The sequence below is a fragment of the Macaca mulatta genome, chromosome 15, assembly GCF_049350105.2.
Source record: "Macaca mulatta isolate MMU2019108-1 chromosome 15, T2T-MMU8v2.0, whole genome shotgun sequence".
NCBI lineage: Eukaryota > Metazoa > Chordata > Mammalia > Primates > Cercopithecidae > Macaca > Macaca mulatta.
In genome coordinates, this window is record NC_133420.1 from 60,816,154 (window position 1) to 60,839,369 (window position 23,216).

At 46.0% G+C, this 23,216-nt stretch overlaps 1 protein-coding gene across 2 annotated transcripts in view; it reads right to left on the minus strand.

The window, feature by feature from the left end:
* Nucleotides 1-23,216, minus strand: part of TMOD1 (tropomodulin 1) — a 100,641-nt gene that overhangs the window by 14,673 nt on the left and 62,752 nt on the right. For both annotated transcript variants that reach the window (XM_077965493.1, NM_001265684.2), the window contains 2 exon segments: nucleotides 21,877-21,984; nucleotides 18,781-18,924 (listed from right to left, as the gene is read on the minus strand). In XM_077965493.1, coding sequence (XP_077821619.1) covers nucleotides 18,781-18,924; nucleotides 21,877-21,984 — 252 coding nt within the window.

Here is a 23,216-nt window from a genome sequence, read left to right on the forward strand (position 1 = left end):
ACTCAAAATAGATCAAAGACCTAAATGTAAGTGCTAAAACTATGAAACTATGATGAAAACATAGGTGTAAGTTTTTTGTGACCTTGGCGATGGTTTTTTAGATGCGACACCTAAAGCACAAACAACAAAAGAAAAAATAGATGTTATGCTTCATCAAAATTTAAAACTTTTGTGCTTCAAAGGACACAAGAAAGTGAAAAGACAACTCAAAGAATGGGAAAAATATTTTGTATTGACATTTGTAAAAATATCTGGTAGATATAGGATTTAAATATGAATATATAAAGAACTATTAGAACTCAACAGTAAAAACACAAATAATTTATAAATGGGCAAAGGATTTGAATAGACAGTTCTGTAAAGAAGATAAAAATGGCAAATAAACATATGAAAAAGTGCTCATCATCAATAATTCAAAAAATGCAAATCAAACCACAATGAGATTCCACTTCACACACACTAAGATGACTGTAATAGAAAAGACAGACAGTAACAAGTATTGACAAGAATGTGGAGAAAGCGGCACCCTCAAACGTTGCTGGTGGGAATATAAAACGGTGTCACTGCTTTGAAAGACAGTTTGGCAGTTCCTCAAAAAGTTAAACATAGAGCTACCATATGACCCAGCAATTCCACTCCTGGGTGGAAAATAAAAACATAAGTTCACACGAAAACTTGTTCATGAATGCTCATAATAGCATTATTCAGAATAGCTAAAAGAAGAAACCACCCAAATGTCCACCATCTGATGAATGGATACACACAACATGGTAGATCCTTACAGTGGAGTATTACTCAGCTAGAAAGGAAATAAAGTTCTGATATGTGCTATTATACAACATGAATGACCCTGGAAAACATTGTGCTAAATGAAAGAAGCCAGACACAAAGGCCATATATTGTATAATTCCATTGATATGAAATGCCTAGATGAGGCAAATCCATAGTGATGGAAAGGAGGTTAGTGGTTGCCAGGGGCTGGGGGAGGGGATAAAAGCAGAATGAGAGCTAATGGGTATAGAGTTTCTTTTTTGAGTGATAAAAATTTTCTAGAATTAGATAGTGCTGATGGTTGCAGAACCTTGTGAATACATCAAAACCCACTGAATTGTACCTTTCAAAAGGATGAATCGTGTGGTGTGTGAAGTACATGTCAATTAGAAAAAATTCCACAGTAAAAAAAAAAATTAGAAAATGGGGAAAAGAGATGAAGAGACATTCACTGAAGAGGATGTACATATTTCAGATAATCACATGACACGATGTTCAACATCATGACCTATCACAGAAATGCAAATCAAAATCACAATGAGATATCACTACATACCTAACAAAATCTCTAAAATAAAAATTAGCAACAACACCAAATGTTGGTGAGAATGTGGAGAAACTGGCTTACTCATAAACTACTGGTGGGTCTAGAAAATGGCACACTGTGCACAAGAGTTGAGTTTCTTAAAATGCAGTTGGACTCCTGGGTATTTATCCCAGAGAAATTAAAACATATGTTTACATAAAAATCTGTACCTGAATGTTTATAGCACCTTTATATGTAATAGACAAACCTGGAAACAACCCAGACGTCCTTCAACAGGTGAGTGGTCAAACAAACCATGGTACATCCATGCCATGGAATACTACTCACCAGTGAAAAAGAGCAAACTCTTGGTACACGCAACAACCTGGATGAGTCTCCATAGAATTATGCCAAGTGGAAAAAAAAAAAAAAAAAAGCCAGTCCAAAATGGTTACATAGCATATGATTTTCATTTAGATAACATCATATATATATAACATTCTTTAAATGACAAAAATATTAAAATGGAAAACACGTTAGTGGTTGCCTGGGGTTAAGGAGGCAGGAGGAAGAGACAAGTGAGCTTGACTACAAAAGGGGAATATGAGCGATCCCTGTGACAGAAATATTTTGTATCTTGACTGTATCAATGTTACTATCCTTGCTGTGATACAAAACTACAGTTCCCACCTAAACTCCATAGAGTACAAGGGACCTCTCTATTCCCTCCCTCCCTCCTCTCCCTCCCTTCCTCCCTTCCTCCCTCCCTCCCTTCCTTCCTTCCTTCCTTCCTCTTTCTTTTCTGAGACAGAGTCTCACTCTATTGCCCAGGCTGGAGTGTAGTGGTGCAATCTTGGCTCACTGCAGCCTCTGTCTCCCAGGTTCAAGCGATTCTTCTGCCTCAGGCTCCCAAGTAGCTGGGACTACAAGCATGTGCCACCACACCCAGCTAATTTTTTGTGTTTTTGGTAGAGATGGGATTTCACTATGTTGTCCAGGCTGGTCTCGAACTCCTGGCCTCAAATGATCCACCCATCTCAGCCTCCCAAAGTGCTGGGATTATAGGTGTGAGCCACTACACTCGACTCCTCTGTATTATTTCTTACAGCTGCATACTAGTCTGTAATTATCCCCAAATTTTAAAAGTTTAATAATTAAAAAAAAAAAAACAGAAATAGAAACCAAACAAATACACAACCACCTCTAATGGCTCCCCATTGCCAAGAACTGCTGCTATTTACTGTGTTCCAGGCCCTGCCTTGTGCCCCACTTGCATGATCTCAGCTCATTCCCTCACTAAGCCAACAGGACAGAGCCCCACCTCCTCAGCCTGGCACTCAAGGCCCTCACAAATGACTCCTTGCTTTCCTTCTCTCTCTCCTTCCTTACTCAGCCTGTTTATCTCTGGCAGTCTGATAATGGCACCTGGTGCAGACAGAGGTCTACTCCTAAAAGCTTACGTGCCTCCACGTGGAATGCTTTTAGCCTCCCTGTATGTATATCCCTATTGCTTTAATATGTACTGCAAATTCCCCCTCCCCATGAGGCTTTTCCTGATCCTGACCCCAGGAAATGATCTCTCCCCATTCCACACTCAAGCGCACATTGGATGTCCCTCCCTACACCTAGCAGAGTCCATCTGCCTTACTTGAGTCACCCGCCTCTATAGCTGTCTCACCAGTTAGAACTGTATTGTGCAATACAGTAGCCACAGTAGCTACTAGTCACATGTGGCTCTATATATCTAAATAATTAAAATGAAAACGATGCATAGTTCAGTTCCTCAGTCCTATTAGCCACATTTCTAGTGCTTGATAGCCACTGGTGGCCGGGCGCAGTGGCTCGCACCTATAATCCCAGCACTCTGGGAAGCTGAGGCAGGAGGATCACTTGAGACCAGGAGTTTGAGACCAACCTGGGCAGGCAACATAGAGAAAACTCGTCACTACAAAAACCAACAAACAAATAGCCACTGGCTAGAGACTACCATGTTGGTTAGTGCAGATATGGAACAGTTCCATCATCACAGAAAGTTCTATTGAACAGTGCTGCTGTAGACCATGAGCTCCCGGGTAAGACATAGTACCCAGTTTCTCTCAGTCGAAGTGTGTGGAATTGAATTGAATGGAGGAAATAGGAACATGCTTGGGAGGGATAGAGGGGACATCAGCCCAGTATCCAAATGGACAAGCACGAATTGCAGCTGAGACTCTTGATTGAGAACTCCCCCCAGGTATTCTGAGTTCACCAGAGCTCATCTAGGTTCAGACTGGACTCAGAAAGCTGGCCACAGCAGGCAGAGGGACACTGGTGAAATTCCACCGGCCCCTCTGGCAAGGATCCTAAGAATGCCGGGAAGAGGTCAGGTCTGTCCTTGGAGGACTCAGCACAGCTCTGGAATCTGGCTGTTTTGGCCTGGAGATGGTACAGCAACCATCTGAGGCCCCAAGAAGGAACTGGCAGCTCCTCTATCCACCCTGCCCAGTTAGCAGGAACCCTTGCCTCGTGTTGAGGTCACTTGCTGGAAATGCCCTGCTAAAACTCAGGATGGGCTAGTCTCAGAAAGTACTGGTCTCCCCTGAGTGAAGGGGCTACCGGGGACTTCGAGGGCTGCCTCTGCAAAGTTGATGCTTCGTGCAGAGTACAAAGCCCCTTGACATGCATTGCCCCATTCAACCTGTCTACATCCCTGGGAGGTGAGCAGGGCAGGCAAGAGCCAGCTTAGAGATGAGTAAACTGAACCCATGCGTAGATGGAAGCTGGACCATGCTCCCTCGACTTATTCATGACAGAGCCAAGGTTTGACCTTGACCTGGGGCTGGAAGGACTGCAGAGGTTCCTGTAGGCCCAGTTCTCACATTAGTGTCCAATATCCTGGGATACACACAGATGTGTCTGGGTGTGTGAGACAAGGTACAGGATTCCGTTAGATAATCATGATCTTCCAAGAGTGTTCATCTCAGACCAAACCCATTCTTTTTACACTAAGGAGTAAAGTAGAACATGTGATACATCTTACAATAAGCCTTAAGATGTCAAAGAAGCTTCATCCTTCTCTGACTCTGGGGACCCTGAGACTAAAAGGACTCATTCATTTTATAGATGAGAGAAGCAGTGGCTAGGGAGCCAGGACTAAAAACCAGTTCTCTTCCTTATTTTTCAAGTAACTTATTTAGTGATTACTGCATGCCAAACAATGTCATAAACATTTTACGAAAGCTAATTCATTTTCTCCTATCAATCCAAGGAATATGTACTACTATCATTATTTTCATTTATTTTATTTTATTTATTTTTTGAGACAGAGTCTTGCTCTCTCGCCCAGGCTGGAATGCAGTGGCGCGATCTCGGCTCGCTACAACCTCCACCTTCTGGGTTCAAGCAATGCTCCTGCCTCAGCCTCCTGAGTAGTGCCACCATGCCCGGCTAATTTTTATATTTTTAGTAGAAACGGGGTTTCACCATGTTGACCAGGCTGGTCTTGAACTCCTGACCTCAAGTGATCCACCTGCCTTGGCCTCCTAAAGTGCTGGAATTACAGGCATGAACCCCTATGCCCATCCTCATTATTCTCATTTTATAGGCAAGAAAAATGAAGCACAGAGGTATTAAGTAAATTTTCCCAAATCCCAGAATGGGTCAGTTGCAGAACCAGGATTGGAACATAGGCAGTCAGCTCCAGAGTCTGTGCTGGTTTCCACCTCACTTAAGTGCCTCTGAGAATGATCAGAGGCAGAAGTAGGACTGACGAGAGGAACTACGGGCAGATGGTGTTTGGCTCAACATGGAGGATTGCCTCTGACCATCTGAAGTGTCCACACACTGAGGAGCTGCCTGGTAGGGTAGTGAGCCGCTTGTGCCTGGAAGTATGTAAAGGGGGAGAGACCATGGGCTTGGTCATGCCCGGACTGGCAACAGTCTCTGGGCAGCAGAGCCAGGGACAGGGTGGTCAGGGAAGAACTCTTGTTCCCCTTCAGATTTGCTTGAGAAGTAAATAAACCACTTGTGAATAAATATAACCTCATTATTAAAAATTCAAGTGATACTAACACAGATTGAGTAAAACGAAAGAGTCTCCCTCACCCCATTTATTCCCAGTCCCACCCCCTTCCGTAGAAGTAACCACCATGGCCAATGAGTTGTGTTTGTATGCATGAAGTATAAGACAGAAATGTACAGGGGTTTGTTTTGTTTTGTGGTACTTGTTTCTTCTTTAAATGAATTCATACTATACTTACTGTTCTGCAACTTGCCTTTTTCATTTTATTTTTATTTATTTATTTATTTATTTTGGAGACAGGGTCTCACTCTGTTGCCCAGGCTAGAGTGCAGCAGTGCAAAGCAGGGCAATCATAGCTCACTACAGCCTCCGACTCCTGGGCTCAAGTGATCCTCCTGCTCAGCCTCCCAAGTAGCTAGGACTACAGGCACGTGTTACCATGCCTGGAGAATTTCCTTTTTTTTTTTTTTTTTTTTTTTTTAACAGAGATGGGGTCCTGCTATGTTGACCAGACTGGTCTTGAATTCCTGGTCTCTAGTGATCTCCCTCCTTGGCCTCCCAAAGTGCTGGGATTACAGGTATGAGCTGTCATGCCCAGCCTGCCTTTTTCATTTAATATTTTGCAAAGCTCTTTCCAAGTCAGTACACAGAGAATGACCTTATTCCTTCCATTGGCTTCACGGGATGCCCTGGTGTAGGTGGATATTTAGGTTACTTCCGTTTTTTCCTGTTACGAACAACGTGGCAGTGGCTGGGGTGGGAGGGGGTATTCCTCAGGCTCCCCACGGAGATCAGAACTGCTGGGTTGAAAGATACGCACTTTCGAATTAAAATTGAGACTGCTCTGCCTAAAGGATGTAAAAGTCGGCATGCCCTTCAGCAATGTGTGACAGCTGTGTGTCCTCACACCTTTGCCGTGTCAGAGCATTACCCATCTGATGAGAAAGAGATCAGATTTGCTTTTGAACAAAATGACCAACCAACACCTTAGGTGTTACAGGCTGTATCCTGGAGCTGGTGGCTCTGAGACCCCCTTTCTAGCCAGAAGCACCAGGAACATGTGCTCACTTTGGATGTCAAATGTCCAAAGAATCTCACTTTGGACATTTGATGGGGCCAATTCTGGCCAATTCTGGCAGTTCCCAGATGATGTGGACAACTGGGAATACTTCAAAACACAACAGAAAGGAGCTCTCGGAATTATGTTGTCCAACTCCAGAGTCCCAAACCCTAACTGACTTTAAAATTCCCTCCGTCTCCCAGTTGTTTACACACCCCCAGGATTGGAACTCCTCCCCCTCTGAGGTACCTGCTCCATCCTGGGGCAGCTTTGCTAGTTACAGAGGTCTTTCTGGACAACTCCTGTGACACAAAATTCTTACTATGATGACTTAATATCTGCAAAATTCTTTGATCCTTCTCCGTCCAAAAGGTGGTGCCTGATTTCCCTCCCCTTGAATGTGGGTTGTGCTTTGTGACTCAGTTTTAATAAATAGCATATAGTGGAAATGACTTTGTGTAACTTCTGAGGCTGGGTCATAAAAGGCATTTGAGGCTTTCTTCTTTCTCTGCCTTGGCTCACTCACTCTGGGAGAAGTTAGCTGCCATATTGTGAGGACATTCCAACAGCCCTAGGCCGGTGCACACAGCAAGGTGCTGAGGTCTCCTGCCCATGCCATGAGGGAGCCATGGTGGAAGCAGTTCTTCCAGCTTGGATCACACGCTCTGGGCGAAGTCAGCCGGCCACACTGCTCCTGGATTCCTGGCCCTCAGAAATGGTGAGTTAATACATATTTATTGTTGTTTTATGCCAGGGCTCTGAGGCTGTTTAAGTTGCTGTATTTGGGGATAGTTTGTTACACAGCTACAGATAACTGATACACTCACAATATTGAGTAAAAAAAGCCAGACCCAAATCATCCAATCTGGGAAAACAAGACAGCACAATACTTCTACTTTAACTTCTCTTCAAAATATTAAGCACATCCTCATTGTCAAATACTGGGATAAAAAGTGGGGAAGCGGCCACTACCCCAGACATTATACATATTCTCATTTGTGGGGCTCACCCCAGGCCTTGTCTGGCCTGGGGAGCAGGGCCCCCCTGTGCCCTGGGGGTCCTGGGGAAGAGCAGCTCTGTGGGGATTTTGGAGACTTTGGTGAGAGCAGCAGAGAAGCCATGTGTGCAGATGGCCTGTTTGGCCTGGGCTGGGCCTACAGGCTCCCTTAGGGCCCACAGGGTCTCTCCCATCCATCCATCAGTGCAGCCAGGATACTGCAGCTCCAACCCAGCTCTGCCACTAACCTGGCCCGTGGCCTTGGGCTAGTCCCATCCCTTCTCTCATCCTCAGTCTCCCTGCCTGTGAAAGGAGGACTGGGCTAGACGTTGTCTCAGTGCCTTCTGGCTCTGGGGCCTGCTCTGCCCTTTTCCAATTCATCGTGGCCTTGGCGCAATTGCAGGCAGCAACAGAACATTGCTGGAGATAGACTCTTTGAGTCAACAAACAGCTTCAAAGTCCTGGTTCCCAAACTGCGTCCTCAGCCAGCACCGTGTCACCCTGGGCAGAACTCCCCAAGTCCCTTTCCCTGGCCGTATAAGGAGAAAGGACAGAGACTTGCTGCCACAGGTTATAAGCACAGGACTGAGGAAAAAGCTCCCGTCTCCTAGGACCTCAGTGACTAACCAGGAATGATGAATAAAGCAATAAATCAGATGCCACTTACCACCTCCTCAGTGTCACACTGCCCTGCCTCCCCCCAGTGGGGCTGGGACACCTGAAGGGGGGGCACTGGTGGCCTCCTCCTGAGCCTGAGTCAGCAGAGCCCCCTCCCTGAGACCTGCCTTCAGCCCCTCCCCTGCTGGACCCAACTCCAGTTAGGCAGGAGCACCTCCCCACAGCCCCCTGGTCCTGGGGGCCATAGCCCCTGGCTGATCTCCTGGGCCCTGATACCCTCTCCTTGCCCCCAGTCCCCTCCCACCCAGCTGGAACCATCTTCCCAGAGCACAGCCACAGCCCACTCTCCCTAAACCTACCCATTCAAAGCTCTCTGACTCCTAATCCCCTTGCTGGCTTTCCTCTGGGGGTACTGTGAGTCTGTGTGGATGGGCTCCATGGCTTTCCCCACTCCTCTCTGCACCTGGGATGCCATGGCCTCCATGTCACCTGAGATACTTTTCACCCTGTGGGTAGGAAGTCAGGGTCTACCCAGTATCTACGGGTTAATCTCAAAATCTGCCTCCTCCAAGCAACCCTCCCTGATCCCTATTCCTGACTGAGACTGCTCCCTCTGATGGACCTCACAGCCCACTGTCTGGCTGCTGGAGCACCTGGTATGATGGTCATTTCTGCAAACATCTTTCCTCCCATCTAGTGAGGAAGTTTCTGGAGGGCGGACCTGGAGCCTCAGTCCCACACACAGCCCAGCACAGTCCTGGCAAGCAGCCAGTGTTCATCAGCATGTCGAGATGAACCAGAAAAGAGGCTCATTGGATGGGGGTGGTGCTGACCAGTGCTCAGGCCCCAGGCCAGAGGACAGATGAGAAAAGCCAGGCTGATGTCACATGAAACTACAGCTGCTTCAAGAACCCAGACAGCCATAGCATTATACATGGACTCTGGGGTCACACAGACCTGGGTTTGAATCTTGCCCCTCTCGCTTCTTGTGTGGCCTTGGGCAGGTTGCATAGCCTGCCTGGCACTCAGTTTCCTCATCTGTGATATGGGGATGGGTTGTAATGCCACTTACAGAGTCTTTGTGAACATTAAATTAGATAATAGACACAAAGTACCCAGTATGGTTTTGGCTCATGATAACCTGCTCAGGAAATTAACTCTTAGAATAGCGTGTGAATCCCCTAGATCACCTTCCCAGTAATTCTAGAAGTTAACAACTTCAGTTTACATCTGTTATCTCCTTAGAAGCAGAGATTCTTATAATCCCCATTTTACAAGCAAGGACACTGAGGCTCAGGGAAGTGAATGTTTTTGAACCAGGGTGTTCCGCTAAGGTAAGAGCAATGGTTAGCATGGGCTCCATCTTGGACTCTGGGGGGGTAGCGTGTGGAGGGAAGGGGCAACTCCCTGGCAGCTGCCACCACAGTGACCTGAAGGCAGTGCTCCCAGTCTTCTTTGGCTGACATTCTGCCCTGGGAGTTAAGTTTCAGCTGACTATGGGTAGACCCTGACCTCCTGCCAGGCTAGGCTGGGATTCACATGAGTAGCCAATCCCAGGCCCTGGCCCAGAGCTGCTGCCAAGCCTGCTGCATGCCTTTGTTCCATCTGCTCTGCCCCTCTTGCCTCCAATGGTGCAGAGTCAGCAATGGCTAAGGGAGGGCGCAGAAGGGGTAGGGGTGGGGATGGCCTGAGAATGAGCGAGGCAGCAGCAAGACCACCGGCACGCGAGAGATGCAAGGAGTCCGATGCAACAAATGCACATGACACGGCTGCTGCCAGCTCATGTGACTGCTTTATATAAACTAGAAAAAAGTGCCCTCTCTGGGTGAACAAAGCCCCATACTGAGGCACACAGCTCGGAGAGTGGATTCCGGGTTGGATTTTGCTCTCTGCTGCCTCATTGTGCTGTGAACAATATGCACGACCATCCAGGGCAAACTTCCTTACCAGGCACCCTTGAAGGGCGAGGTCCTGAGCTGGGCACTGAGATAAGGAGATGCCTCAGACAGCACCAGCTTCTGGGAAGCTCAAGGGAAGCCAAGGTGCTAGGGGAGCCCAGAGGAAGAGGTATCTAACTCTCTTTGGGCAGAGGTTTGGAGGAGCTATGGCAGACTAGTGGGAGAAGATAGTAATAACCCGGATCTCAAAGGAAAAAAAAAAAAAAAAAAGCCCTGATGCATGATGTGCCTATTTGCCAATTTCCATAGTGTAAATACTCCCACCTACCACGAGCAATTCAAGGCACTGATGTGCCATCGTTGGTCTCGGAAAGAGATATCCACAATCAGCTCTTGCAAGCTGGTTCAAGCTGTCTCTAGAACACCACTAAGATAAAGAGAAGCCTCAACTAAACCCACAAGGCAGAGAAGAGGGTAGAGGCAGGGGAGGACATTCCACGAGGAGGAAAAGGAATGGAGGCATGAAAGTGAGTGGGGAGCAAGTTGTGAATGGTTTTGAAAGGGTTATGGTTGGGGAAGGGACAGTCGAAGTCTTCTGGAGATTGGTAATGTTTCGTTTCTTGACCTGGACAGGGGTTACATGCCTGTTATGATTCTTTAAGTTATGCATTTAAGTTTTATGCAGTTTTCTGTATGTTTGCCATATTTTACAATAAAAAAGTTAAAAACTTGTGATAGTCTCACTCAAGTATAACCACTGTTTAGAATTTTGTAATATTTCATTCCAATCTTTTTCTCATGCATACATTTATACAACCATTCAGCAAAAATTTTCATGTAGTGGAAAAAAACAACTGAGTCCCCATTCATAAAAAAGAAAGCATTTTAACATCAAAAGCAACATGCTACACTGGAAGAAGTGCGAGTTTTAGAGTCAAGGAGACCTGGATTCACATCCTGCTTCCTAAATGCTGACCCTATGACCCTGAAAAGGGGGCTTATCTTTGGCCTGTCTGGACTGTTTTCTGAAAACTGAGACTGATGATACCCACATTCTGTAGCGTTGTTGTGAAGATCAAAGATGATGGATGTCAGATGTGTAGCTCAGAGCCTGTCCGGAGCTGCACGCCCCGGCCATAGCGAATAATAACTGACGATTAAAAACGCCTGAGCTCTATTCATTTCCACCTTCTACCTCCTCCCTAGATTTACCTTTTTCCCTGTATTAATACCTCATAAAAGATGGCGCTCTTCCTGCTGCTGCTTCACCCATTTTTCCCGCGCCCGTGAAAATTACTACCTGACAGCGCAGGTGCAACATGACGTTCGACCAGAGAAACCAATACCTATCTGGCCATGCCTCCACTATGAGATCATTTTAACCTTGGCCCAACCCCTTCCCCTCCAAGTGTATATAAGGCACTGCATTGCCGCCATTAAACGAGACTTGATCAGAGCACTGTCTTGTCTCCATTTCTCGTATCTCTTGTTCCCCAAATTCCCACTCCCTCCTCCAGGGCGTGCTTCGACTATCCCGCGGGCCGGGATACGTGGCGCCCGAACAGGGACCTGGAAACGAGGGACTCCGTGAGGAAGAGGGCGCCAAAGGACGGTCGACCGCTAACAAAGACAAAAGGAATTAAACCGATCACCGCGGGAACCTGCCGCGTCTGAATCGAAGGTAAGTGACGCGTCCGAAATGGGACAAGAATTAAGCCAACATCAAATATATGTAGGACAATTAAAAGAGGCTTTAAAGATACGAGGAGTAAAGGTTAAAGGTAATGACTTGTTTAAATTTTTTGATTTTGTAAAAGATACTTGCCCTTGGTTCCCACAGGAAGGAACTATTGATATCAAAATATGGCGTAGAGTAGGGGATTGTCTTCAGGACTATTATAATACTTTTGGGCCAGAAAAAATTCCTGTGACCGTTTTCTCTTATTGGAACCTCATTAGAGATTTAATAGATAGGAAGGAGGTTGATCCGCAAGTCATGGCTGCGGTCGCTCAGACAGAGCATATTTTGAAGATGAGCTCCCGTTCTAACCTTGCAAAGCCTCCGCAAGATACGGAGGAGGATCTCATTTCCCTCGAAAGTGATCATGAGGAATTCAAGTCTCCTTCTGTAACAGATAAAGAAATGCCACACGAAAACAAACCAAAAAAATACCCAATTTTACAGATGCTTGAAAAAGAGGAGGAAATTAATAAGCCTAATCAATCGGATATAAATTGGGATGATTTGGAGGAAGAGGCGGCTAAATATCACAGCCCTGATTTGCCTCCCTTTACTTCATACCTGCCTCCATATAATAAAACACATAATGAGGCTTCTGCGCCCATTGTTATGGCAGCAATAGATCCCAAAGAAGAATTAAAACAAAAAATTGCTCAACTAGAAGAACAAATTAAACTTGAAGAGTTACATCAATCGTTGATAATTAGGCTCCAAAAGCTAAAAACAGGAAATGAAAAAGTACCTAACTCAGACGCTATGGAGGGTTCCTTGAGCCCACCTCAGTGGCCTGGACAACATGTTCCAAGAGGGGGGTTAGTTGCTAGCCGACATAGAGAAGACTCCTCCCCCAAAGATGTTTTTCCGGTCACTGAAACCATAGATGAGCAGGGACAGGCTTGGAGGCATCATACTGGATTTGATTTTACTATTATAAAAGAGTTGAAAATTGCTGCCTCTCAGTATGGGGCTACTGCTCCATATACTCTTGCTATAGTGGAATCTGTAGCTGAGAATTGGCTCACTCCTACAGACTGGAATACCTTAGTCAGGGCAGTCCTTTCTGGGGGAGACCACTTAATTTGGAAGTCAGAGTTCTTTGAAAATTGTAGAGATACAGCTAAAAGAAATCAACAGGCAGGAATTGGGATTGGGATTTTGATATGTTAACTGGTTCAGGTAATTATGTGGACACTCAGGTTCAAATGCAGTATGATCCTGGATTGTTCTCACAAATCCAGGCTGCTGCTACAAAAGCCTGGAGAAAACTTCCCGTTAAAGGAGATCCAGGGGCCTCGCTCACAGCGGTTAAACAAGGACCCGATGAGCCATTTTCAGACTTTGTGCATAGACTTATGACCACGGCAGGTAGAATCTTTGGAAATGCAGAAACGGGTGTAGATTATGTTAAACAGTTAGCTTATGAAAATGCTAACCCCGCCTGCCAAGCGGCAATCAGACCCTATCGAAAGAAAACAGATTTAACAGGATACATTCGCCTTTGTTCAGATATTGGGCCCTCATATCAACAAGGCCTAGCAATGGCCACCGCTTTTAGAGGCCAAACAGTAAGAGACTTCCTCATTAACAAAGGTAAAGATAAAGGGGGATGTTTTAGATGCGGTAAAAGGGGACACTTTGCAAAAGATTGCTGTGAAAACCAAAATAAGAGTCCAGAAGCAAAAATCCCAGGCCTTTGCCCAAGGTGTAAAAGAGGAAGGCACTGGGCAAACGAATGTAAATCTAAAACTGACAGTAAAGGAAATCCTTTATCCCCCAGGCAGGGAAACGGGATGAGGGGCCAGTCCCAGGCCCCGAAACAAGCATATGGGGCAGTCAGCTTTCTTCCAGCCAGCAACAGCAATCCATTTCAAAACTTAGTAGAGCAACCCCAGGAAGTGCAGGATTGGACCTCAGTTCCACTTCTCACACAGTATTAACACCTGAAATGGGACCGCAAACCTTAAATACCGGAATATATGGACCCTTACCACCTAACACTTTTGGGCTACTTTTGGGAAGAAGTAGTGTCACCATGAGAGGCTTACAAGTCCTCCCTGGAGTTATCGATAATGATTATGAAGGAGAAATTAAAATTATGGCTAGAGCTATTGATAATATTATTACTGTCCCTCGAGGAGTTAGAATAGCTCAGTTAATCCTGCTACCTTTGGTTAAAACAGATAATAATATTCAATATTCTAATAGAGATATAAAAGGTTTCGGATCATCAGATATATATTGGGTGCAACCAATTACAAATAAAAAACCCTCTCTAACCTTATGGTTAGACGGGAAGGCATTCACTGGACTAATAGACACAGGGGCTGATGTAACGATCATTAAGCAGGAAGATTGGCCCTCTCATTGGCCTACTACAGAGACTTTAACTCACTTGAGAGGAATTGGACAAAGCAGTAATCCTAAACAAAGTTCTAAATACCTAACATGGACAGATAAAGAAAACAATTCAGGCCTCATTAAGCCATTTGTCATCCCTTACCTACCTGTTAACCTTTGGGGGCGAGATCTGCTCTCTCAAATGAAAATTATAATGTGTAGTCCAAATGAGGTAGTTACTGCACAAATGTTAACTCAAGGATACACCCCTGGTAAGGGTCTTGGAAAAGGAGAAAACGGTATCCCACAGCCTATATTGGTTTCAGGACAACTTGATAAAAAGGGGTTTGGAAATTTTTAGCTCAGGCCACTGACATACCTGCACCCCAAAGGTGCGCTGACCCCATTACTTGGAAGTCAGATGAGCCCGTTTGGGTTGATCAGTGGCCTTTACTTAATGATAAACTAAGTGCTGCTCAACAGTTAGTGCAGGAACAACTGATAGCAGGACATATTGTAGAAAGTAATTCTCCTTGGAATACACCTATTTTTGTTATTAGAAAGAAGTCTGGTAGATGGAGGCTCTTACAAGATTTAAGAGCAGTAAATATCACTATGATCCTTATGGGTGCCTTACAACCAGGATTACCTTCACCGGTTGCGATTCCTCAAAAATATTTTAAAATCATTATTGACCTTAAAGATTGCTTTTTTACAATTCCCCTTCATCCTGCTGACCAAAAAAGATTTGCCTTTCGTCTTCCATCTACAAATTTTAAACAACCAATGAAACGCTATCAATGGAAAGTCTTACCTCAGGGTATGGCTAATAGTCCTACCTTGTGTCAAAAATATGTAGCTGCCGCTATAGAGCCAGTCAGAAAAACATGGGCACAGATGTATATTATACATTATATGGATGATATTTTAATAGCAGGAGAAATTGGCGAACAAGTCTTACAGTGCTTTGCTCAACTCAAACAAGAGTTAGCAGCAGCTGGACTACAAATAGCCCCAAAAAAGGTACAATTACAAGATCCATACACCTATCTTGGTTTTCAAATTAATGGACCCAAAATCATTAATCAAAAGGCCGTTATACGTCGTGATCATTTAAAAACTTTAAATGATTTCCAAAAATTACTGGGAGACATAAATTGGCTTCGGCCGTACTTAAAACTCACTACAGGAGAGTTAAAACCTCTTTTCGATATATTAAAAGGAGACTCTAATCCAAAATCTCCCAGGTCCATTACTAAAGAAGCATTAATGGCACTCCAACAGGTAGAACATGCCATTGCAACACAATTTGTTACCGGTATTGATTATTCTCAGCCATTAATATTCCTTATTTTTAACACAACAATAACCCCTACTGGCCTATTTTGGCAGAACAATCCCATTATGTGGGTACACCTGCCCTCCTCCCCTAAAAAGGTTTTGTTGCCTTATTATGATGCCATAGCTGATCTAATTATCTTGGGAAGAGAAAACAGTAGAAAATACTTTGGAATAGAACCCTCTACCATTATACAGCCCTACACTCAATCACACATTCATTGGCTATTACAAAATACGGAAGCCTGGCCAATTGCTTGCGCTTCTTATACTGGCGCGATTGACAACCATTACCCACCTAACAAACTTATTCAATTTTGCAAACTTCATGCGTTTGTGTTTCCCCATATTACCAGCAAAGAACCTCTCAATGACGCATTATTAATTTTCACTGATGGATCTTCCACAGGACTTGCCGCTTACACTTACAATAATGTAGTCGTTAAATTCCAGACCACTTATACATCAGCTCAGCTGGTCGAATTGCAAGCTATAATTGCAGCATTATCAGCTTTTCCTTGTCAGCCACTTAACATTTACACAGACAGCACCTACCTGGCTCATTCAATACCCCTCTTAGAGACCGTGCCTCAAATTAAACATATTTCAGACACAGCTGACCTATTTTTACAATGTCAACAACTTATTCGAAAAAGGACTACCCCCTTTTTTCTTGGGCATATTAGAGCACATTCAGGATTACCGGGACCTTTAACACAAGGTAACGCAACAGCTGACGCGGCAACAAAAATCATAGCCACAGTCACTACAGACAATTTGCAACAAGCGCAAAAAGCACATGCCTTGCATCATTTAAACGCCCAAACCTTAAGACTCATGTTTAAACTTACCAGAGAACAAGCTCGACAAATAGTTAAACAATGCGCCAACTGCATAACGTATTTGCCTGTTCCCTATCTAGGAGTTAACCCCCGAGGACTCATCCCCAACGAAATTTGGCAAATGGACGTTACTCACCACTTAGAATTCGGTCAGCTAAAATATATCCATGTATGCATAGACACCTATAGTGGATTCATCAGTGCAACTCTCCAAACAGGAGAGGCCACCAAACATGTCATAGCTCATTTATTGCATTGCTTTTCTATTTTAGGAATACCCAAACAAATCAAAACAGACAATGGCCCTGGTTATATAGCCAAAACCTTTTTACAATTCTGTAATACCCTACAAATTAAACATACCACAGGTATTCCCTACAATCCCCAAGGACAAGGTATAGTAGAAAGAGCTCATCTGTCTTTAAAAACTGTTATCACAAAATTAAAAGGGGGGAGCTGGTACCCCGTGAAGGGTACCCCTAGAAACATACTCAATCATGCCCTGTTTATCCTTAATTTTTTAAATTTGGACAGTCATGGAAAATCGGCTGCCGATCGTTTCTGGCATCCTGAATCTCAAAAACAGTTTGCAATGGTAAAATGGAAAGATCCACTTGATAATTCATGGCATGGCCCCGATCCAGTTTTAATTTGGGGAAGAGGCTCAGTATGCATCTTCTCACAAAAAAATGATGCAGCCAGATGGCTGCCTGAAAGATTGGTAAGACAAATAAATCATAACCATTGTCAGTCCAGGGAAGATAAATCTCCCTGAGAAGTTCTTTCCTTTTTGTTTTTCAGAAAATGAAGCCTAACATGAGATTCCTTTGGAGAATAATCGCTCTATATAACATAGTGACAGTCTATGCAGGTTTTGGTGACCCTCGTAAGGCAAGAGAATTATTACGAAAACAATACGGCCAGCCTTGTGATTGCAGAGGGGGACAGGTATCTGAACCTCCGTCAGACAGAATCACCCAGGTGACTTGCTCGGGCAAGACAGCTTACCTAATGCCAGACCAGTCATGGAAATGAAAAGTGCTGTTTTTACGCCAACAAATCCGGAATCGTCAGAGATAAGATAAAGACTTTACAGGAAGAACTAGAAGAGCGCAGAAAAGGTCTGGTCGCTAATCCCTTGTGGACTGGACTCGATGGACTTCTCCCCTATCTCCTGCCATTTCTTGGTCCTTTACTTACTCTTCTACTCTTTCTCACTCTCGGGCCTATAATCTTTAATAAGCTTATGGCATTTGTCAGACAACAAATCGAGGCCTTCCAGGCCAAACCTATACAGGTCCATTATCATCCCCTTGAGATGACTGAAAATGGTGAGTCTTATTTACCTTAATAAGACCACCTCCCCTGTGTGCTGAACTGGACAGTCAAGGACGGGTAAGAGGACACTATCTCCATCGGAGCCTAAGACAGGAGGGCCGCCTTTGCTGCTGCCTTATCCCATGACGGGCCTAGAAGGTGGGGATGAGTTGACCCAACCTAAGACAGGCGCAGTTCCCGAGGGGTCGTTTTCTCATCATAAAATAATTAAAAGGGGGACCTGTCCGGAGCTGCACGCCCCGGCCATAGCGAATAATAACTGACGATTAAAAACGCCTGAGCTCTATTCATTTCCACCTTCTACCTCCTCCCTAGATTTACCTTTTTCCCTGTATTAATACCTCATAAAAGATGGCGCTCTTCCTGCTGCTGCTTCACCCATTTTTCCCGCGCCCGTGAAAATTACTACCTGACAGCGCAGGTGCAACATGACGTTCGACCAGAGAAACCAATACCTATCTGGCCATGCCTCCACTATGAGATCATTTTCGCCTTGGCCCAACCCCTTCCCCTCCAAGTGTATATAAGGCACTGCATTGCCGCCATTAAACGAGACTTGATCAGAGCACTGTCTTGTCTCCATTTCTCGTATCTCTTGTTCCCCAAATTCCCACTCCCTCCTCCAGGGCCTGCTTCGACTATCCCGCGGGCCGGGATAAGAGCCTGGCCCACAGGAGACCCTCAACACATGTAACATATAAGATATTGTTATTAGCATCCTCTTAGAAAGTCAGAGCTGAAAGAGTGGCTCTGCAGATAAATGACTGACCCATAGAAGTTACAGAGAAATGGTAACTCCATAAGAATAAAGACAAACTGGAATTTGCTTAGAGAGTAATCTGAATGGTGAGGAAACTCAAAAGCCCCACTGAATGGGGGTGAATGAAGAAAACTGGGGATTTTAACCTGGAGAAGGAGAGCTTAGTGGTTCATGAGATCTGTGCAACAGATGTCCTGGGTGAAGCAGAAAACAGAACTAAGCCCAACAAACAGGACTTACAGGGAGCTGACTTCTACAGGATATAAGGAAGAATGTGCTCATTGCCTAAGAATGGAAGTGGTGATGTTGGTAAGGAGCGTGTCCCCCATCATGAGAGGGACTCAAGCAGAACTGGAAGAGCACACAGTGGGAGCGATGAAGAAGGAAGGTGAGCAGGATAGAGGGTTTGAACTTTGGAGACCTTGGAGGTGCCTCAAAGCTGGGCTCTGAGCTTCTGTCATCAGCAATCTCAGCTCCGTTCAGCAGCATGGGAAAACTGCAGGCCGGCGAGCTGCATGTAGTAACAGACCTGAGGAGACCCTTGCCCATCTCACCTGGTTGTCAATTTTCAGTTCCACCAGAGAAGTGTTGTATGGGAGGGCTTCCACCAGGCGCAGGATCCCAGCTCCAGAAATGAAGTTGGATTCCACGTTCAGTGTCTTCAACACCTTGTTCTCCTTCAGCATCTCAGCAAGGGCCTTGAAGCACAAGAGAAAGCAAGGATACCCATGAGTCACCCTGAGCAAGGCTGGGGGCCCCTCTGGGTAAGTCCTAAAACACCTAGGGGAACAGGTGATCCCCACCACGTCCTTCACCAAGCACAACTCTGACAGTGTCTCTCCTCTCCTGCAACCCCCCATGGCTCCCGATCCCCCACAGGAGAATTCTATGCTGCTTAACCCACATCCAAAGCCTCTATGACCTGGATCTACTCCCCTGTCCAGAGTCAACTGTCACTGCTCCTCTTCAGTGGGGCTACTCGCAGCTCCCCACCCCCGCTCAGTGCTTTCCCACTTTGTCTCTGCCCTTTCTATCCCTCCCACCTGGAATTCCCTTCCCTTTCTGCTTCCCTGTCCAAGCTCTGCCCATCTTTCCAGGCCATTCTCAATGCCCCTTGCTCCAAGAGCTCTTGCTGACGTTCCCCAGCTAGATGTAGCCTACCCTCTCGAATCCTCATAGAATGGAGCCGTACTTCCCTCATTATGGACCTTGGATTCCTCCGTTCGGAGTTGTTTTCATACCGGCGTTGTCTCTGCCATTAGACTATATGCTCCTGGTGGGCTGAAAAGGCATCCTATCTATCCCATGTTGCCCACAGTACCCAGCACATAGTAGGCCCTCAGGCATTGTTCATTGAGTGACCAGTGGAGTCTCGACCTCCCGTACATACTCCCCACTTGTCTCTTTATTGCCCTGTGGAAATTCCTTGGAGACGTGGTTTTCTTCATCTGAGCACTACAGAGCAGAAGAGGGAAGCCTGGGAAACCACCCACTGGGCAAGTGACCAGGGCAAACTGGAGAAGAGGAGCTTAGGTGGCCCCTAGCACGTTTCAGAAGAACTCAGCCAGGGGGTGTAGATGACAATCAGAGCCTCTGAAGGAAATGAGGTAATTAGCAGTTGGTGGAAACGATGTGTCATGGAGGAAAAAAGACACCAGCAGCTGATAGGACATACTGAGCAGTGGGCCCTGCTGCCTGAAAGGACGCTCCGAGCCAGGAATGCCTACCGCATTGCCCCGGCCCTGCTGAGACCTGCCGAGAGGCTAGCTCCCAGAAGCCCTCTGTTTTGAAATCATCACCCCCTCCTCAGTGCCCTTCACTTCAGTGTGCCCCTGGGATGGCATGTCAGCTTTCTCTGTGATGGTGTGTCTGACTTGGCTGGCCCTCCTGAGGGAAAGGACCCAGCCAGAGTCCTCTCTGTATCCTCCACCAGAACCCTCCTGCTCCCAGGAAAGGCCTGGCCTGGCTTAATCAAATCTAATTAAAAAACAAAAAAAACCAAAATAACAACCAGTAGGCAATCCATCAGGCTGATCCAACTGGACATGCCGGTGGCTGAGCAGGTCCTGGAGGCCCTGTCTTGCCAGGTGTTAACTCCTTGTATGCTGGGTCCCAGTGGAGAAACTGGGGCCCAGGAGAAAAGCTAAGGCAGGCAGTGGGGGCACTGACAGAGCTCTGGCAGCCTGATTTACCAACTGGCCCAGAAGCATCTGAATGTTCGACATGGGCATACTGGTATGCACGGGCTGATATCAGCTGTTGGTCTGGCAGAGTCCATGCCCAAAAAGCATTTATGGACCTGAGCTGAGGGCCAGTGTGGACGTGCTTGGTTTCTGATCCATGACATAGTAGCATACAGGGCATGTGGCTTTGCCAGCTGTGTTCCTACGGGCAAGGAACCATGGAGATCTGAGGTCAGAGGTCATCAGTCCAGAGGTTCCCCACTGACAGCAATGAGAGACTGTGAGCTATTTCTATTATTTCAAAAATATGAAAGAACGCTGTCCTACCTATTTTAAGAATCAGAAAAAAATTGATTGCTACAGAGTGGTTAATTACTAGCCCTGATAAACTAGTTTCTGCCCTTCTTGCAGGAATCTAGCTTTGCAGTAATCACACTGTACTGTTATCCTTTAGTTGTCTGCTTGGCCAAATGGACCAGAATCTTTATAAAAGTGGACGCTGAGACTGTTCAGTCACAATTGCATTCCAAGAACCTAATTCAGTGTTGGGCACAGACAGACTCTTAATACATACGTGCTGGATGTTTAAAAAGAAGAGTTGATGGCTACTTCAGAGTAAGTACAATTTAGTTTGATCAGAAATATATTTTGAGACTTGGTAAAATAAAATTGATCATTGGGACCTGCTGATGAAACCATCGTTTTTATTTTTTTAAATTTTATTTATTTATTTATTTTTGCGATGGAGCCTCGCTCTGTCACCCAAGCTGGAGTACAGTGATGCAATCTCGGCTCACTATAACCTCTGCCTCCTGGGCTCAAGCGCTTCCCCTGCCTCAGCTTCCTGAGTAGCTGGGATTACAGGCGTGCACCACCACACCCAGCTAATTTTTATACTTTTAGTAGAGACAGGGTTTCACCATATTGGCCAAGCTGGTCTCAAACTTCTGACCTCAAGTGATCCACCCATCTCGACCTCCCAAAGTTCTGGAATTACAGGTGTGAGCCACCGCACCCAGCCAAAACCATTGATTTTTAGAGATGGAGAAACTGAGGAACAGGGAAGGGCAGGCCCTTGTTCTAATATGATATGCCGAGTGAAGACAGAGACAGATGTAGGGGTCACGTGACTGCACTGGAATTGCAGGTCCACCCCTCACTTGCTGTGTGACTGGACAAAACAAGTCGCCTGACCTCTTTCAACCCTAGATTCTTTAAGTGCAAAGTGGGGAGACCTGCACATCTGAGACCAGAGGTGGTTGTGAGGATTGGCCAGGATGACGTGTAGGTGGTGCCAGGTGATAGCCGTTCCCTCTACACCCCCTCATGGCTCCTGGTCCAGTGCCTTCCACTGTACCACTTAGAGCTCTTTGTTAGTGGGATACAACCAGTCCTGAGACCACATATTTCAACCCTTCTGTTTCAAGGCCCCCTATCCACAATGCAACAGAACATAAAGGTACATACATACGCCACAGGGTCATTACTCCGCGTCCCCACGATGCTGAACTTCTTCACATATGAGTTTTCTTTCAGGGCTTCTGCATATGCCTTGAGGGTGGGGATGGGGATATTCTGCACAAAGAAAGACAACAGAGAGAGTGATCAGAAGCCTCACCTGGGACAGGCTGAGGCAGGTGGATAAGCCTGGATCCTCGCTGATTCCTGGCAAGTCTCTGGCCAAAAAGCTGAGTGGGCAAAAGGTTCAGGCTTTGTCCCAGATGACTGAGATTTGGGGAGAACTTTCTAGTAAACAGATTTAGAAAATCCTCCCTGAAATTTTCAGATAAGACCTGTAACCTCTTTCTTTGTGCACTTGGGGGCCAGAGAAGAGGCAAAAATTAAGGTATGTAGTATTGTGCAAAGAGCTAGGACTGCAGGTGTGGGGAGGGGCTGGAACCTGGCTTTGGTCGCAGTGATCGGCCATGTTTCTGACTTGCTGTGTGTCTCTGTGAAAGCCTCTTCCCCTCTCTAGCCCTGTTTCTGGAAAACAGGTAAGGGGGTTGCATATGATGCTCTTTAAGAGACGTCTACCCTAGGGGGGTCTCTGCTCCGGCTGCACATCAGAGACTCCTGGGGAACTTTTACAAAATGGTGATGCTTGGGCCGGCCCAGAACAACAGAATCAGAATCTCTAGGGTCAGGCCTGGGCGTTGGTATGTATTTTTTAATCTTCTCCGGTGAAAACCACTGATCTGGTTAAACAGGCTCACAGTGCAGAGGGGAAACTGAGGCCTAGAAGAGGCTGGGGCCTCACAGGGAGATTCCATCCCTCATGCGGCCCTGAGGCAGCATTTGCTGCCAGCATGCAGCATTCTCAATTGGGCCAATGTCTCCTACTGGGCACAGGAAAGCAAACATGGCTGTGTTTTTACCAATCTCATTTCAGAGTGTCACTTTAGCTCCCGTGGGAGCAGAGCATGGGGAGGCCAGGTGGGGGTGAACACTAGGGCGTAGGTTTCCAATCTGATGGTGCTGTGGGGCTGGCAGCTGCTTAAAAGAAAGTGGAGAAGGAAAGAAATGGAACAGGCGCATGGGAGGCTGGCTTCTAGCCTTACCCTCACCCCCTCCCAGAACTAATCCGCTGTTCTCCGGGCAGAGCAGGTGGGTGGGCAGCTGCATTTGTCTCTGAATTCTTCCTGCGGCGGCCTGTTCAGGGTGGGACTGCCTGCCTACCTGTCCCTCCCCTACCCTGGGATCACATAAGGAAGTGTCCACAGAGAAAAGGGCAGACAGCTTGGGATATTGCTTTACACATTTTGGCCAACAGCTCCCTTCTGTGGCTGTAAAACGAGGCTGAATATGAA